The following is a 16,649-nucleotide window of genomic DNA, read 5'->3' on the forward strand; positions in this document are numbered from 1 at the left end:
TTTATATCAAATATTTTAAAGAGGTGAGACTCTAATAAATTTTTTGTCGTTGTTGTTGTTGTTGTTAAAGGTGCAGGGTTAAACCGTAAATGAATATATTGGTAAAAAAAAATTATACAGTTAAATCCTCGTTAAATCACTGCAACAAAAATAACTACAAATTCCTAATCATCAAGATATGAGAAACGCCGGATTTCTTTAAGCTTTATCAAAAAAACTTCAAGAAAGTTATATTACATTTAAGAACATTTTCCTTTTTAATGATGACAGTTCAAAAAAACAAACTTAGAAAATTTTAGAAAATTTAAAGTAAACTATACAAAATATCTTATCTTGTCATATAAACAAATACAAAACAATACCATAATTCCAGGAATGGTCAGGAATGGTCAGGAATCAGTCGTCTAATAAAGCATAAATTACAGTTGCCTTATTCACCACCATTTGCAAACAGGGAGTATTTGATTTGCATGTGTAACCGGAGGGGTTTTTACGTTGTGTATTTTCCGTGTCAACTTTAACATATTTTACCCCAGACCGTGTAAAGAGTAGGTATAGGAATCCTGAGTCTCTGATCCTTCATATTTGGCTTTGCAAAACTTAACACTAGCAAGTTTTCATAGTTTATTAGCAAACTACATAATTCAACAAATATCAACAATTTGTAAAGATAAAAACATGAAACATGAATATAAAAAGCAAGTTAAAATTCACATAAAAGTGACATAGCTTAATCTGTCATTTTAACCTTTGATGCATTATAATGCTAGACACAATAGCGACATTGTGTCTAGATGCCGTGAAATGCATTACACCTTTCGTGTAGACTGAGTTAGGTCTGTGCAAGACCAGTGAGTCGGTGAAGTCTGTGCTAGACCTTTCGTGTGGACAGTGACTGAGGTCTGTGCAAGACCAACTAGACATTGAAGTCTGTGCCAGACCTTACGTGTAGACAGTGACTGAGGTCTGTGCAAGACCAGTTAGGCAGTGAGGTGTGCAACACCAGTAAGCTCTTACTAAAAAGCTAAAATAAGCGGTTGTTTTATCAACCAAATGGCTTATGAAAACAAGCCCAGTACAATTATTTAAATCATCAGTTATTTAACAAATACTATTCAAATATAAACACTCTATAACTAAATTATAAGTTGCAAATTCAACAAAATATGAGAATAAATTCAATGAATTATAGCACCATAATGTAACTAAATATATAAACATGTTAAACAACAATTTTTATCAATAATTCATATTAACAATAGTAATTAAATGTTAATTTTACAACAGTCCATTTTAAAGGGACATAATACTGTTCCAAAACATAGGGTCGCCGTTACATTCCTCCCTCCTTAAAAAAAACTGAAGCCATGAAGTTTAAAAACAAGGCTGGTATGAATCTCCATTATATACAAACAGTATATTCATCCATATATATTGCACACGGAACACATTCCAATTCCTTTATCAATTGAACACTAGAAATGCTGGCCATATCATCTCCAATATCAGTTATAACACTCGTATATATTATCTCATATCATCACCATCACTGAAAACAAGTGCTGAAAAATTTAATAACAAAATTAAACAAATAGTTAAACTGAATCGTCACCCAGTAAACTGTTGTGTCAAATGCTATGGAAATAATGTAACTGTCTAAAATGTACTAGATATTCTGTATGTGTTTAAGAGATATTTACTATAGAATAAAACAATCATGCAACAACCAGCACTTTATTATAAAAGGCCAAAAGCGATTACGTGAATCAGAGGCTCACATTAGCGATTAAAACACGTCAATCGGGCAGAAACAATTATGTTGGCATCCAAGCTTATATCCACATAAACATGATAATTTTGAAGCAAGTTAGCATAAAATAAAATGATGTAAGCGACAGCCCTTTTCATGGGTCTAAAGGATACAACAATGAGGTACTTTACAATGCTGTTCCTGTCGATTCATACACATTCATCTTGAGCTATGTGTAATTACTGAATGTGTTAAGTAAGACAAATATGATCAAAATATACCATTCTATCTAAACAATCTAAGTTAAGCTTTCTTTAAACCATTTGAATTTTTTCATCTATGCAATTAATTGCTTATACATTCTATAACTATCAATACATACTTTATCTCTGTGCCAATCTAAAATCAGTCTTTGTAAAGTTAAACTGAAATGATTACTCATCATTATTACATACATATACATGGCAATATCTTTTAAAATCAAAATTAACATCAAGCAAGCATAATGACATTTATTTCACAATATTAAAATTTGACAATTTTTCTTAACATATTTAACTGTATCAATAGCATTGCCGCCTAATGAGAAGATCAGATGTTTCACCTCAGGATCCCACCGCTGCCACCAAAATGTAACCGGAGGGGTTTTTACGTTGTGTATTTTCCGTGTCAACTTTAACATATTTTACCCCAGACCGTGTAAAGAGTAGGTATAGGAATCCTGAGTCTCTGATCCTTCATATTTGGCTTTGCAAAACTTAACACTAGCAAGTTTTCATAGTTTATTAGCAAACTACATAATTCAACAAATATCAACAATTTGTAAAGATAAAAACATGAAACATGAATATAAAAAGCAAGTTAAAATTCACATAAAAGTGACATAGCTTAATCTGTCATTTTAACCTTTGATGCATTATAATGCTAGACACAATAGCGACATTGTGTCTAGATGCCGTGAAATGCATTACACCTTTCGTGTAGACTGAGTTAGGTCTGTGCAAGACCAGTGAGTTCGTGTGGACAGTGACTGAGGTCTGTGCAAGACCAACTAGACATTGAAGTCTGTGCCAGACCTTACGTGTAGACAGTGACTGAGGTCTGTGCAAGACCAGTTAGGCAGTGAGGTGTGCAACACCAGTAAGCTCTTACTAAAAAGCTAAAATAAGCGGTTGTTTTATCAACCAAATGGCTTATGAAAACAAGCCCAGTACAATTATTTAAATCATCAGTTATTTAACAAATACTATTCAAATATAAACACTCTATAACTAAATTATAAGTTGCAAATTCAACAAAATATGAGAATAAATTCAATGAATTATAGCACCATAATGTAACTAAATATATAAACATGTTAAACAACAATTTTTATCAATAATTCATATTAACAATAGTAATTAAATGTTAATTTTACAACAGTCCATTTTAAAGGGACATAATACTGTTCCAAAACATAGGGTCGCCGTTACACATGCATTGTTTTGTTAAACACATCGATAGTTGTCCTTATGATATCAAGAGAAAATAATAAACCATATTTGAAAAAGAGATATTAAAAGTGCTCAAGGAATATACAGGGTATATACTGTATTAAGATGTGCTCTTCGATGTTGTATAATTGAGTATTATTAATTGTAGTAGATTGATACGTCACCGATTTTGTGTTACTGTAGTTTTCGTACATTTCAATGTAGTGGTTTTTTTTCATTGTAGTGTTTTTATTTCATTGTAGTGTTTTTATTTCATTGTATTTTTTTTTTATTTTGAAGTACACATCTAGATATTATGTGAACAAAACAAAGATCAACAAAGATTTTCGTTACCGTGTAAGATCAAAATCGCTCACGCCCGCTTGGTAAGTACCTATATCCGCTGTACGATGATACACGGTGATTCTATTAAAAAATACATAAATGGTGTAACATTATTCAAGGTACTAACCAAGCGGGCGTGAGCGATTTTTATCTTACACGGTAACGAAAATCTTTGTTTTGTTCACATAATATCATATAACATATGCATCTATGTGTACTTCAATCTAAACATAATTGCTGTTTTAAGAAATGATTTGGTCGTAGGTTGATGATTAGAGATGTCTCATTATTTTCCCAAAACAAGAGGGATTACTAAAACATTTTAAAAGCATGTGCAAATACTTGTCAAAGAAAGTAGCCCTCGTCTCATCCGATATAAATCTATATTCATTGCAACTCTTTTTCTGATAAAAGGTCAATGTGTGTGTGTAATAAATATAGCTGTTTCAATAATTGGCATTGAAATCTTTCATACATATGTTATTTTTCGATATTTTATCCCTAAAGAAGAGTTGTGTACGGTGTTTAGCTGACCACATAAATCCTTATGTACGGTGCATAGTTAAGTTGTTGTACACCGTACACAAAAACTTTATTTTCCTACTCGTTTATTACCCAAAAAGTTTTAAGGAATAAGTAATCACAGGTAGGTTTGTGATTGGTAACTATTACTTTTGCCCTGTATTAGGTTTCTTTCAGATAAAACATGTAAATGTCTCAACAACTGTATCGAAATTGAAAGTGGGTGTTGACTTTCACAACTATTTGCGCATGTACAAGTAAATTGTTCTTATTAGAATATCAAAGTTGTTTTATGAATAGAAAAAAATCGATGCGAAAATTATTTGGGAGCAGGAATTTCAAATGTTGAGAAATGTACATTGAATAATGATAAAGCAAAACAAAGATTTTCGTTACCGTTTAAGGTCAAAATCGACCATGTCCGCTTGGTTAGTACCTATATCCGGTGTACTGATGATACACGGTGTGGTTATAGTATCGAAGCAGGTCCAATTGACATAGTTCATTGTAGGTTTGGTACTAAAACTGACCTTAAAAAGTTTCAACATGTATATATTCGCATTCTGACTTTTTAAATGACCGTGTAAAGGGCTGTCAAATTCATGTTCACCGATTTGACTTTTAAAAATTCTCAATTTGATTTATAACATACTAGCACTTCTAAATAATAGAAAGTCTAAAAACAAACAATTTACAAGCATGAGGTCGATACTCATGATACTATCATATACTATGTATCATCGTTCCGTGTGTATTTTAATACACACACTATCTAATCAACTATCGAGTTGACCACCGAAGACTGTTGAAGGTCATATAAAATTTAACGATATAAAAATTGTCCGAAAATCGTTGTCCGTTTTTCAGTCATTTTCGGTAGGAGCCGCAATTTTGTCTCAGTTTTAAAAAATATTATATTTGTTATAAAAATATAATTTACGGGTACATTTCTTCCATTTCAGCCATCCTTTGAAGTTTTTACACCTCAAAATCCTTAAACGGCGAAATTGTGTCCCCGGCGAAAATGAGCACCCCACTCTAGTTCGTTTGTATTGTAGTCATTTAATTGGTATAAATATGTGACACTCCGACTTGATAAATTTAGATTTGATATACTTGGAATCATTCAAGAACGTCGGGACTGCAGGGGACCTATCATTTTAGGTGTACCCATATTATTTTACATTTCAAAACTTCCGGTTATCTTACGGGATTCCCCAAAAAATGCATTTTCATACTTATTATGGACAGTTTTGATTTCCATGCGGTTCCTGAGGTTAAAGATAATGTAAGACTTTAAACCATTCATCTTTTGATTGCGATTTTAGTGCAGACGAAACGGATAAAAGCGCACCTGTTAAAATTAAGTGGAAAAGTGGACTTAAACTGGCAAAACAGCTAAAGGCTTGATTAAGCCTCTTTACATTTGCACCTGTTGTTTATGTTTACTTATAAGAAGATACTTATTAACTAGAAACGACTTCCACATTCGTGTATTTTCCCCACATTCACATGGATCTATCTGTATTCTATAAAATGATTATAGGTCGTCTATTAAATTTTATGTACATGTGTAATGAAGAGTTGAGACTCTCAATACACCTTATCGCTATTGTTTGCCTTTACTGGGTATCACACAGGTTCCCTTAAAATTTTGACTTCTTAAAGCAAAAATATCTGATGCCACAATGAAAAGTGATTGTCATTGTTGTATGCGTCAAAAATTCAAGCGGCCGGGTCAGCTAGAATTAGAGATAAGGTGTACATTTGTGTATTTGGCTCAATAGGACTTAGGTCATTTCTAGAAATATGTCTCTCACTGGAAAAGATCGTCAATTTGGCATGCTTTATGACTTCATTTACCAGATAGAAGGACTGCGCCTGTTTCCCTGTTCTATTAAAAGTTTCCAGTACTTTCATAATCGTCATTCTGTAGGGTAGCATAGAAATAATTTACAAATGTATGTTCTGTAAGTACATACATCTTGATTCATGTACGACTGAGGGAGGGTGACCTTCTTATTAGATTTAATTTCCCAAATATTTTGTGCAGTATAAAAACAAACTTTTTCACCCCTTTGCTCAACATGTGTTGGAAAGTTCTATGCATACATTTTTGTCACGTGGTGATGGAAGTCACATAACAAATTCGTCTAAAAACCGAATCCTGAAACTGGCCTATTGGGGATTTTATAGTCTTGTAAATACTGTTTTATTTATCGACACATATTGGTCGATTTAACATGTTTAACTAGGTGCCAATATGACTAAATTTGACGTCATACTGTAATACAAAATATCTGACACCCCAATTTCTAAATAGCAATAAGGTATATGGCTCCAATCTTTAAATTAATTCATTCAATCAGACTTCCCATGATAAAAATTTACACTACATGCATAATTGCATTTAGATAAGATATTATGCACAGTAAGAGCTAATAAAATCAACGGTACCAATTTTGTTGCACCAGATGCGCATTTCGACAATATATGTCTCTTCAGTGATGCTCGTGGCCAAAATATTTGAAATCCAAAGCTTATATAAAAGATGAAGAGCTATAATCCAAAAGGTCAAAAAAGTATAGCCAAATTCGTGAAAGGAATCAGAGCTTTGCACGAGGGAGATACATTCCTTAATTTATAATAATTTCTAATATTTTGTAACAGCAAATTTTAATAACACAAAACATCCGTATTTTCATTCCAGTAATGGCATAACCATGATACATCATGAAAGTTTCCAGCAGCCTGAGCAGGATTCAAACCCTACATGTATATGTTAGACTCAGATCGACGTCCGGCCTCTAATGGATGTCCGTTCCTCAAATCGACGGCTGTTTCTCAAATAGACGTCCAAATCGGACGTTACATTCTCAAATCGACGTCCAATATTTTGATACTCTAATCGACGTCCAGTATTTTGATACTCTAATCGACGTCCAATGTGACGGCATGTATTGACAAAACTACGTCTGATTGGTTTTAGTCGTTTTTAATCAATGTCCAATATCAATAATTAATAATTAAAAGTACTGGAAATAATTGCTTACACTTATACATGTACATGTTTGTATGGTTTAGTCATTTATACGTATTTACATATAGATTTTTTCAACCCGAAACAGGTATCATGCATATTAAACTTTATCAAATCGATCTACAAAGTAGTGTGTCATTCCTAATCATGTTAAAATGATATCCATGGAAGTGTATGTCAAGGAGAAAACAACATCACAACAAAGAAAACCGAACGACATCTACGGGGCATTATTCAATCTTTAACCAATTGACAAAATAAAGAAGTACAGCCATTTTTTTGTGTCACACTACTTTTCCAGGTAAAGTACTCAAACAAATGTTTAACCCGACATATTCTTTATGGCCTATAGTGAAGTGGTTTCCGATGGTCACGATGGTTCGTGTCTGTCATATTTTTTTTTGTTTTTTTTTGTTATAAATAAGATCGTCAATTTCATAATTTGAACTGTTTACATTATTCAAGTCATACTACATCTCCTTATTTTTCATGTAACCTCTAAAATAAATAAAAAAAAATTGATATCACAACCTGTTAACATATAAAAGTCTAGTATGACAATGTTTATATAAATCTTTAAAAAAAAAATTTTGAAAATAGATTCATTTGTTGCACAGAATATGTTCAAAGGTCTAAAGATTTCAGCTGCTGTCGGTTCTGGTCACTTTTCAATTTTCTGTGTCCGAAACGGACGTTGATTAGAGGACTTACAAATTGGACGTCGATTAGAGAAGCCAAAACATGGACGTTGATTAGGTAGACATATAGCATTGGCCGTCGATTTGGAATGTATTTTATTGTGACGTCAGATTTGAACATCGATTTGAGGAACGGACGTTGATAAGGGACTGGACGTCGATTAGGTAGACATATAGCATTGGCCGTCGATTTGGAATGTATTTTATTGTGACGTCAGATTTGAACATCGATTTGAGGAACGGACGTTGATAAGGGACTGGACGTCGATTAGGTAGACATATAGCATTGGCCGTCGATTTGGAATGTATTTTATTGTGACGTCAGATTTGGAAGTCGATTTGAGGAACGGACGTCGATAAGGGACTGGACGTCGAACTGAGTCTTGCATATATATCTCAGATTCTAAAGGCTGATCAAGGCTTCACAAAGATATTTTCAAACACTATATATCACAGTCATTAAATGCCTCTCAAATTATCATTATTATACAAGTTAACATTTCTGAGATGGTTAGAACATCACAATATTACAAACACTAAATTATATATATATCTATATATAAATGTATAAAATTGTCATACCTCAATGTTTTTTTTTTTATTTTTTGCTTCAGGTTTTTGTAGAGACAACATTTGGTGCTAATAAACCTGTGACAACAGTTAAAGTTGTAGGTTTGTATTAATTAAAATCTTATCAGAAACAACAAATAGGTAAATAATATGTTACTGTAGATGATGTAATTTACATATTACTCTTAAAAGTATTTATTAAATCTGAAGGGCATTTATTTAGGTAGACAAACTTTAATCATAAAATCACAACACACACAGGTACATCATGTACATAATAAAAATCAGTTTAAACCTAAATATTATTTGTCACTAAGGTGTATCCATATCTACAAATGTACATATATTTATATACATGATATACGGGTATCATGTATTATACCAACAATTCTTTATATTCATGTACATGTACTTCATTCATTGTCATTATTTACAGAAAACTTCTGATCTACCAGAAAAAGGGTTAACAAACTGATATTTTTCTTCCTTTATTATTGCAGACATCAGGACTGCATTTACAACATGTAGATATATAAACAATGTTACATTATACTAATATGATCTATTATGTATGTCAACAATGAACAATATACTTGTATAATTTATTTTTAGAGCCAGGAACTAGAGAAGTACAGATACCATCCCAAGTTAACAGTTTAACTCTTTCTTCCTTAAATTCATTAGAAATAAAGGTAATTCATTGTAATTAAGTCTGGTACAAGTTGCTATTAGAGTGTAAAAAGTAAATGTGCCAGCTATCCAGCATTTACATAAAAGCAACTACACAAGTGTTTATCACGAAAAAGAAATGTACATGTCTGAATGACAACTGTTGGCATTTACTAATCTTGAAAGTGAAGAATTCACTATCATTGAATCTGTGATTTCAATTTAACCCAGTAGCTAGGGTTTCACATGAATTGGGCGTGTTCAATTGTTCAAAAGAACTGATTAAACATTTGATTGATTTGATCCACAAAAACTCATTCTTATACCAGTCAGATATATAACTCTATAGGGTTATTACAGAAAAATAACATACATATTTTACTGTGGACCTGAAAATGAAAGAACTGTGATAACATATGTATGTTACATGTTTCAAAGGGGCAATATACATCATTAGTTTAGTAAAAATGTATACAAGTTCAATTGATATTACTATTGTTTTTATTTATACTTAACTACAGAAAGATATAACAGTTCATAGTTTGTAAATTATGCATAGTACACCTATGTTATTACAGAAAAAATATGCCTGTAATAACTAAAGGGTGTTATCACAGCTTCTCTATATCACTTCAAAGCATTTGCTCAGACATAGATCATGCTTAATTACAATGTATTTTAATTCATTGTAAGAAATAATGACCAGAGCATGTAATGAGGTTCTGTGCAAGCTTCCCAGTAATTCCCAAGTATCTCATATAATAAGTTACATTCCTTTAATAACTAAGCCATGTTATTACAGCTAAGTCTATCCCTTAATAGCCTTGTCTCATTGATTTACCATGGTTAATCAAAAATGTATTAAACTCATTTAAAAATTAGTTATCAAGGCTATGCATTTAGTTTCTGCGCAAAGTCTCAAGAGTTCCATAGAGCCCACAATAGATTAGAATATTTTACAAATAACAAACATATGTTATTACAGATTTAGAAAATTAAAGGAATAAAGAGTAGACAACTCATAAAAATATCTGTAATAACACATGCAAGTTATTTTCTGTAATAACCCTATAGAGTTATATCCCTGACGTATACTATGATATTATTATGTAAGTATTTCTGTATTGGCCTTGTTATTGGTCCGAGGCTTGCTGTATTGGCCTGAGGCGAAAACCCTATAGAGTTATATCCCTGACGTATACTATGATATTATTACGTAAGTATTTCTGTATTGGCCTTGTTATTGGTCCGAGGCTTGCTGTATTGGCCTGAGGTGAAGCCGAAGGCCAATACAGCTGGCCGAGGACCAATAACAAGGCCAATACAGAAATACACGTAATAATATCTTTATTAATTAACTACAGTGTTACAATATTTTTTTAATTTCTTTTCAAAAGAGATAAATATTTTTACCTTGAAGTGGAACTATCCAAATCTCAGTTTGTTTCTTTTTATTAGATGCAATACATAATGATCTCGTGCTGTTTCCAGGTGTCTTCAGCATTTTCTCATCAGATGAATTTTTCTACCCTTTTCAGTCACTATAAAGTGTTACAACTTAAATTTAGACGCAACACATAAATAGTAATTGGAAAGGTACTGCCATTGCATGTGTTATGCAGAAACTGATTTAAAATCGATGTGAAATTATGAGGTCGTCAAGAAATGAACGTTGTGATAATCTACTCGTTCCCCAAACCTGAAATAGTTCTATCGTCTGCTTTCAAAGTACTTTTTAAATTGATGTGACCGTCTTTCGCCTGAAATGTATGCCATACTGACATTTTCAGCATGTTTAAGATAACTAAATGACAACTGCGTCTTCAAAACAACTGTTTACTTTCAGTTTGTGTTTATCGTGTCTTTCGATGTAAAATCTAGAGACGTTCCGAAATCCTGCACTTGTGTCAACTCGGCCAATATAGAATTACTCGGCCAATACAGGAAAAAATCTGTATTGGCCGAGTTATTCTGTATTGGCCCAGTTTACACATTATATTGCATTGGCAGTTTTCATCATATTAAGTCCAATTACAGTGTAGTTAGTTAATAAAGGTAAAAACGATGATTAACATATTTTCAATCTATATTTATATGAAATCAAACAACACTAAAAAAAATCCAATTGGACAGGTTCATTATCTATAAATATGTTTATAGCAGGTTATGTGATTGTTGGCAGTCATCAAAGGTCACCTTAAAAGTGAGGTAGATTAAAATATACATAAAACAATGATACATATCATCTAGCCCATTCATTATAAATTGTTTATGTTAGACTTTAGAATTTGGATATACATTTGAGTATGTTATAAAGCAAATATGAGCATTTGAGTAAAATCAGTGAAAACAAATTTGACAGCTAATACCTCTTTAAAACATACGATTAAAGCTGTCAGTGACTTAAGTCTTATCTACTAATGCCTCTATAAAACATATGATTAAAGCTGTCAGTGAATTAAGTCTTATAAAACATATGATTAAAGCTGTCAGTGACTTAAGTCTTATCTACTAATGCCCCTTTAAAACATATGATTAAAGCAATAACTGTCAGTGACTTAAGTCTTATCTACTAATGCCCCTTTAAAACATATGATTAAAGCAATAACTGTCAGTGACTTAAGTCTTATCTACTAATGCCCCTTTAAAACATATGATTAAAGCAATAACTGTCAGTGACTTAAGTCTTATCTACTAATGCCCCTTTAAAACATATGATTAAAGCAATAACTGTCAGTGACTTAAGTCTTATCTACTAATGCCTCTTTAAAACATATGATTAAAGCAATAACTGTCAGTGACTTAAGTCTTATCTACTAATGCCCCTTTAAAACATATGATTAAAGCAATAACTGTCAGTGACTTAAGTCTTATCTACTAATGCCCCTTTAAAACATATGATTAAAGCAATAACTGTCAGTGACTTAAGTCTTATCTACTAATGCCCCTTTAAAACATATGATTAAAGCAATAACTGTCAGTGACTTAAGTCTTATCTACTAATGCCTCTTTAAAACATATGATTAAAGCAATAACTGTCAGTGACTTAAGTCTTATCTACTAATGCCTCTTTAAAACATATGATTAAAGCAATAACTGTCAGTGACTTAAGTCTTATAAAACATATGATTAAAGCTGTCAGTGACTTAAGTCTTATCTACATACATGTAGTTTGTCAGAACAATCATTGTAAAATAATTTATATACTGTCATTGACTGTCAGAACTCAGAAGTAGTAATTAGGTTATGATTTCTTTATGATTTCACTTCTAATTTTGTTATTTATGTTTAAAATTTTCCTATTTCATTTGATTTGAAGAAGCAGATAATGATCATTTTCACATTAGATATATATGAAGATGTGGTATGAGTGCCAATGAGACAATTCTAAATCCAAGTCACAATTTATAAAAGTAAACCATTATAGGTCAAAGTACAGTCTTCAACACGGAGCCTTGGCTCACACCAAACAGCAATGTCTTCTTAGTTGCTATGTAATAAAGCATTAAACACAAGTTTATGGATTAAATTGAATTTTCTTATTATCCAGGCACCCAGTACATCGACTACTAGTTCTTTATCAGTACCTACTAACAGTGCATCTCATCCATCACATACAAGGTCCTTATCAAATGATTCAAGTGAATTCACAGCCTGGAAATTCATGTCAGCCGAAGATAAAGAGGTATGTGTTATATACAATTAACTAGTAAGATATAAAATGTTAAAATATTTTAGGCACACTTCTAAATCTCCACAACAAGTGTGTTCATAAAAAATAACATGTACATCTGAACTAATAAAGTGTATTAAGATGTCTGAGCAATAAGTATCTAAAACCTAATGCTAATTGGGATGAGCTGTTGAGCTCTAAAAGTAGCAAAAGTAAAGCCAACCCAGCTGAGAAGTCTTGTACCAGCCCATTTAACTGAGGTTTTTTTTATCAGTCACAAGCTGAGCCTTTGTGTACTAAACTGTAACATTATTTATTTCATCTTTTTTTTTATTTTAGGATATCTGTGTTTTTGTTGATGAACCTAACAAGAAGTTATTTTGTAAACTATGTAATCAAGTATTCAGAGATCCAGTGATAGTATCATGTGGGGTATGTATATCAGGTCATGTGATCCAGTGACAGTATCATGTGGGGTATGTATATCAGGTCATGTGATCCAGTGATTGTATCATGTGGGGTGTGTATATCAGGTCATGTGATCCAGTGACAGTATCATGTGGGGTATGTATATCAGGTCATGTGATCCAGTGACAGTATCATGTGGGTTATGTATGTCAGGTCATGTGATCCAGTAATAGTATCATGTGGGGTATGTATAACAGGTCGTGTGATCCAGTGACAGTATCATGTGGGTTATGTATATCAGGTCATGTGATCCAGTGACAGTATCATGTGGGGTATGGATGTCAGGTCATGTGATCCAGTGACAGTATCATGTGGGGTATGGATACCAGTTCATGTGATCCAGTGACAGTATCATGTGGGTTATGTATATCAGGTCATGTGATCCAGTGACAGTATCATGTGGGGTATGTATATCAGGTCATGTGATCCAGTGACAGTATCATGTGGGGTATGTATATCAGGTCATGTGATCCAGTGACAGTATCATGTGGGGTATGTATATCGGATCATGTGATCCAGTGACAGTATCATGTGGAGTATGTTTGTCAGGTCATGTGATCCAGTGACAGTATCATGTGGGGTATGGATGTGAGGTCGTGTGATCCAGTGACAGTATCATGTGGGGTATGTATATCAGGTCATGTGATCCAGTGACAGTATCATGTGGGGTATGTATATCAGGTCATGTGATCCAGTGACAGTATCATGTGGGGTATGTTTGTCAGGTCATGTGATCCAGTGACAGTATCATGTGGGGTATGTTTGTCAGGTCATGTGATCCAGTGACAGTATCATGTGGGGTATGTATATCAGGTCATGTGATCCAGTGACAGTATCATGTGGGGTATGTATATCAGATCATGTGATCCAGTGACAGTATCATGTGGGGTATGTATATCAGGTCATGTGATCCAGTGACAGTATCATGTGGGGTATGTATATCGGATCATGTGATCCAGTGACAGTATCATGTGGGGTATGGATATCAGGTCATGTGATCCAGTGACAGTATCATGTGGGGTATGTATATCAAGTCATGTGATCCAGTGACAGTATCATGTTGGGTATGTATGTCAGGTCATGTGATCCAGTGACAGTATCATGTGGGGTATGTATATCAGGTCATGTGATCCAGTGACAGTATCATGTGGGGTATGTATATCAGGTCATGTGATCCAGTGACAGTATCATGTGGGGTATGGATATCAGGTCATGTGATCCAGTGACAGTATCATGTGGGGTATGTATATCAAGTCATGTGATCCAGTGACAGTATCATGTTGGGTATGTATGTCAGGTCATGTGATCCAGTGATAGTATCATGTGGGGTATGTAAAACAATCATGACTGTAATAGGGTATTCCAAGGTCTAGTGATTGTATGATATGGTGAAAGTATAAGGTTATGCAACCATGTTCACAGATTATTACTGTGATGAAAGGTAATATCACAGTACCCAAATGCACCTCTGTTGTTAGAAATTGACAGAATTCCTATAGATTATCTCAGTTAATAAACTTTTGTACTTTTATCATTTGTTATTATGAACATTTTACAACATAGTTAAAAGATTGGAATACAGTTACCAATACAGTTACCGATGAAAAAACAGGTATCCATTTCCTTAATAATGCATAATAACATGAATAAGCAAGGACTTATGTCAAATTGTTTACAAAATATGGAGAATTTAAACAAAACATCATTTATTTATGTTTATTGAGGCGTAGTTAATCATGTGTGCAATTGAGATGCTTTTTATATTGGACATTCATAGTTAGGGACTATTATCTTAACTTTTATCAGTAGCAATAATGACATAAATAAAACCTACATTTATATATATATATATTTCAGCACACTTACTGCAGGCAGTGTGTGGCATCACATGATGATGGTAAGTCTCTCTAGCTATATATAGAGAATAAGTAATTAATAAAAGCAGATTTGGGGGCAAATTTCTATGAAACAACAACCAAATAGCTTCTTTAAACACAAAAATTGAAATGTATAGGCTGTCTATGGTCCATACTAGTGTAATTTTATGTTTTGGGAGATGGAGGAAATTCTCATGTATATGTTATATCCTCAGAACACTTAATTTTTAATTGTGTTTATTTCTATAAAGGTTAAAATTTAATATTTTCCCCTAATTTTATAACCATGACTAACAGTACCTTAAAAATATCATTGTATGATGTACAAATTATATGCATGATGTTTTTAGATGTAAATTTTGTGTCATTGAAAGTTTTGAAATATAATATCTAAGATCATGAAGATTTGCAACTAAAACATATGGACATTTATCCTGAAATAAGATGTTATTGGTGAAACTGCAATATGCTATTTACTGTAAATTCAGATATTATTGGATGCATTTATTATTGCAATTTTGTCATTTTGAAATGCGAGTTTAAATTATTCTTATTATAACCATGATAACCCAGTCACATTTTTCGCAATAATGAAAACTGCAATAATTTCAGAATTTACAGTATATAACTAACTAAACTGTTTGTTTCTAGAATCACAGTGATTTAATTGTCCTTATTTACAGGTGTTTGTCCCGTTGACAACTCTAATATGCAGGTAGTTGTGGCCAACATAGCTGTATCTGAACAGATTGGTGAGATGTTTATACACTGTAAATATGGCTGCCAACTAGCAGACGACGGACAATCTTATGTTGTGGATACAGCCACCTGTCCTGTTACGCTCAAAATAAGTCATAGAAAGTAGGTCAAACTTTTATAAGGAAATATCAATCAATCTATCAATCAAAACATGATTCTTTAATTATGTCATTGGTTATTAGTTTAAGAAATAAATTATAGTTCACCATCTATTAATAATTCTGAATCTTTATAATTTCTCATTTTAATATAAGTGTGTTCCAATTTTTATTTCAGAGAACATGAAGATATGTGTGATTTTATGAAAGTAAAGTGTCCCAATGGTGCAGGCTGTGCTCCTGTTTTAAGGAAGGTAAGATCCTGTGTGAGATTTTCCAAAAGACCAAAAATCAACACACCACTTATACATTTAATGAAAAAGATACATACACTAGAGTGTATAGTGTATTCATTGTATAGACACAAGAGCATCACCTTTGAAAATAAGATAGGAGGAAACTATTTTAAAATGATTTTTGATAACATGAAGCAAAACTTTTAAAGTTTATTTTTAAATGAGGTAAACCATATGTTTCCTGTTTTGGGAAATACAATTTAATTATATACAGCAGAACTAATTTATTTTTTAATTCTTCGTTAATAATAGGACATAGAAGATCACCTAAGAAGTTGTAACAATGTCAGATGTCCACATCATAAACACAGGTACACATTTTGCATTATTTTATGGACAGCAAAGTTAGGGCAAATAAACATTTCTAATTTTCAGCATAATTTTGTTGCCCGCCTGGAAAACTTCACATTTA

General features: G+C 32.6%; 1 protein-coding gene and 1 long non-coding RNA gene across 3 annotated transcripts in view; one reads left to right on the forward strand and one right to left on the reverse strand.

Moving 5' to 3' along the window:
- Positions 1–611: 611 nt before the first annotated feature.
- On the reverse strand, positions 612–2,651 carry LOC143046320 (uncharacterized). The gene is made up of 2 exons (XR_012969124.1): positions 2,133–2,651; positions 612–1,562 (listed from the first exon to the last, which is right to left on the reverse strand). It is a non-coding gene; the product is annotated as an uncharacterized LOC143046320 (long non-coding RNA).
- Positions 2,652–5,245: 2,594 nt separating this feature from the next.
- The window catches only part of LOC143046321 (E3 ubiquitin-protein ligase TRAF7-like), a 48,308-nt gene continuing 36,904 nt past the window's right edge, over positions 5,246–16,649 (forward strand). Inside the window, exons 1-9 of one of the 2 annotated variants that reach the window (XM_076219425.1) lie at positions 5,246–5,377; positions 8,442–8,499; positions 9,010–9,089; positions 12,617–12,751; positions 13,079–13,171; positions 15,065–15,104; positions 15,768–15,945; positions 16,120–16,195; positions 16,490–16,548. In XM_076219425.1, the coding sequence (XP_076075540.1) occupies positions 5,333–5,377; positions 8,442–8,499; positions 9,010–9,089; positions 12,617–12,751; positions 13,079–13,171; positions 15,065–15,104; positions 15,768–15,945; positions 16,120–16,195; positions 16,490–16,548 (764 nt within the window). In that variant the 5' untranslated portion in view covers positions 5,246–5,332. Of the gene's footprint in view, positions 5,378–8,441; positions 8,500–9,009; positions 9,090–12,616; positions 12,752–13,078; positions 13,172–14,478; positions 14,536–15,064; positions 15,105–15,767; positions 15,946–16,119; positions 16,196–16,489; positions 16,549–16,649 lie in introns of those variants that run through there. The other variant, XM_076219426.1, reaches the window with a different exon arrangement.

Source organism: Mytilus galloprovincialis, chromosome 9, assembly GCF_965363235.1.
Source record: "Mytilus galloprovincialis chromosome 9, xbMytGall1.hap1.1, whole genome shotgun sequence".
In the NCBI taxonomy this organism is placed as follows: Eukaryota; Metazoa; Mollusca; class Bivalvia; order Mytilida; family Mytilidae; genus Mytilus; species Mytilus galloprovincialis.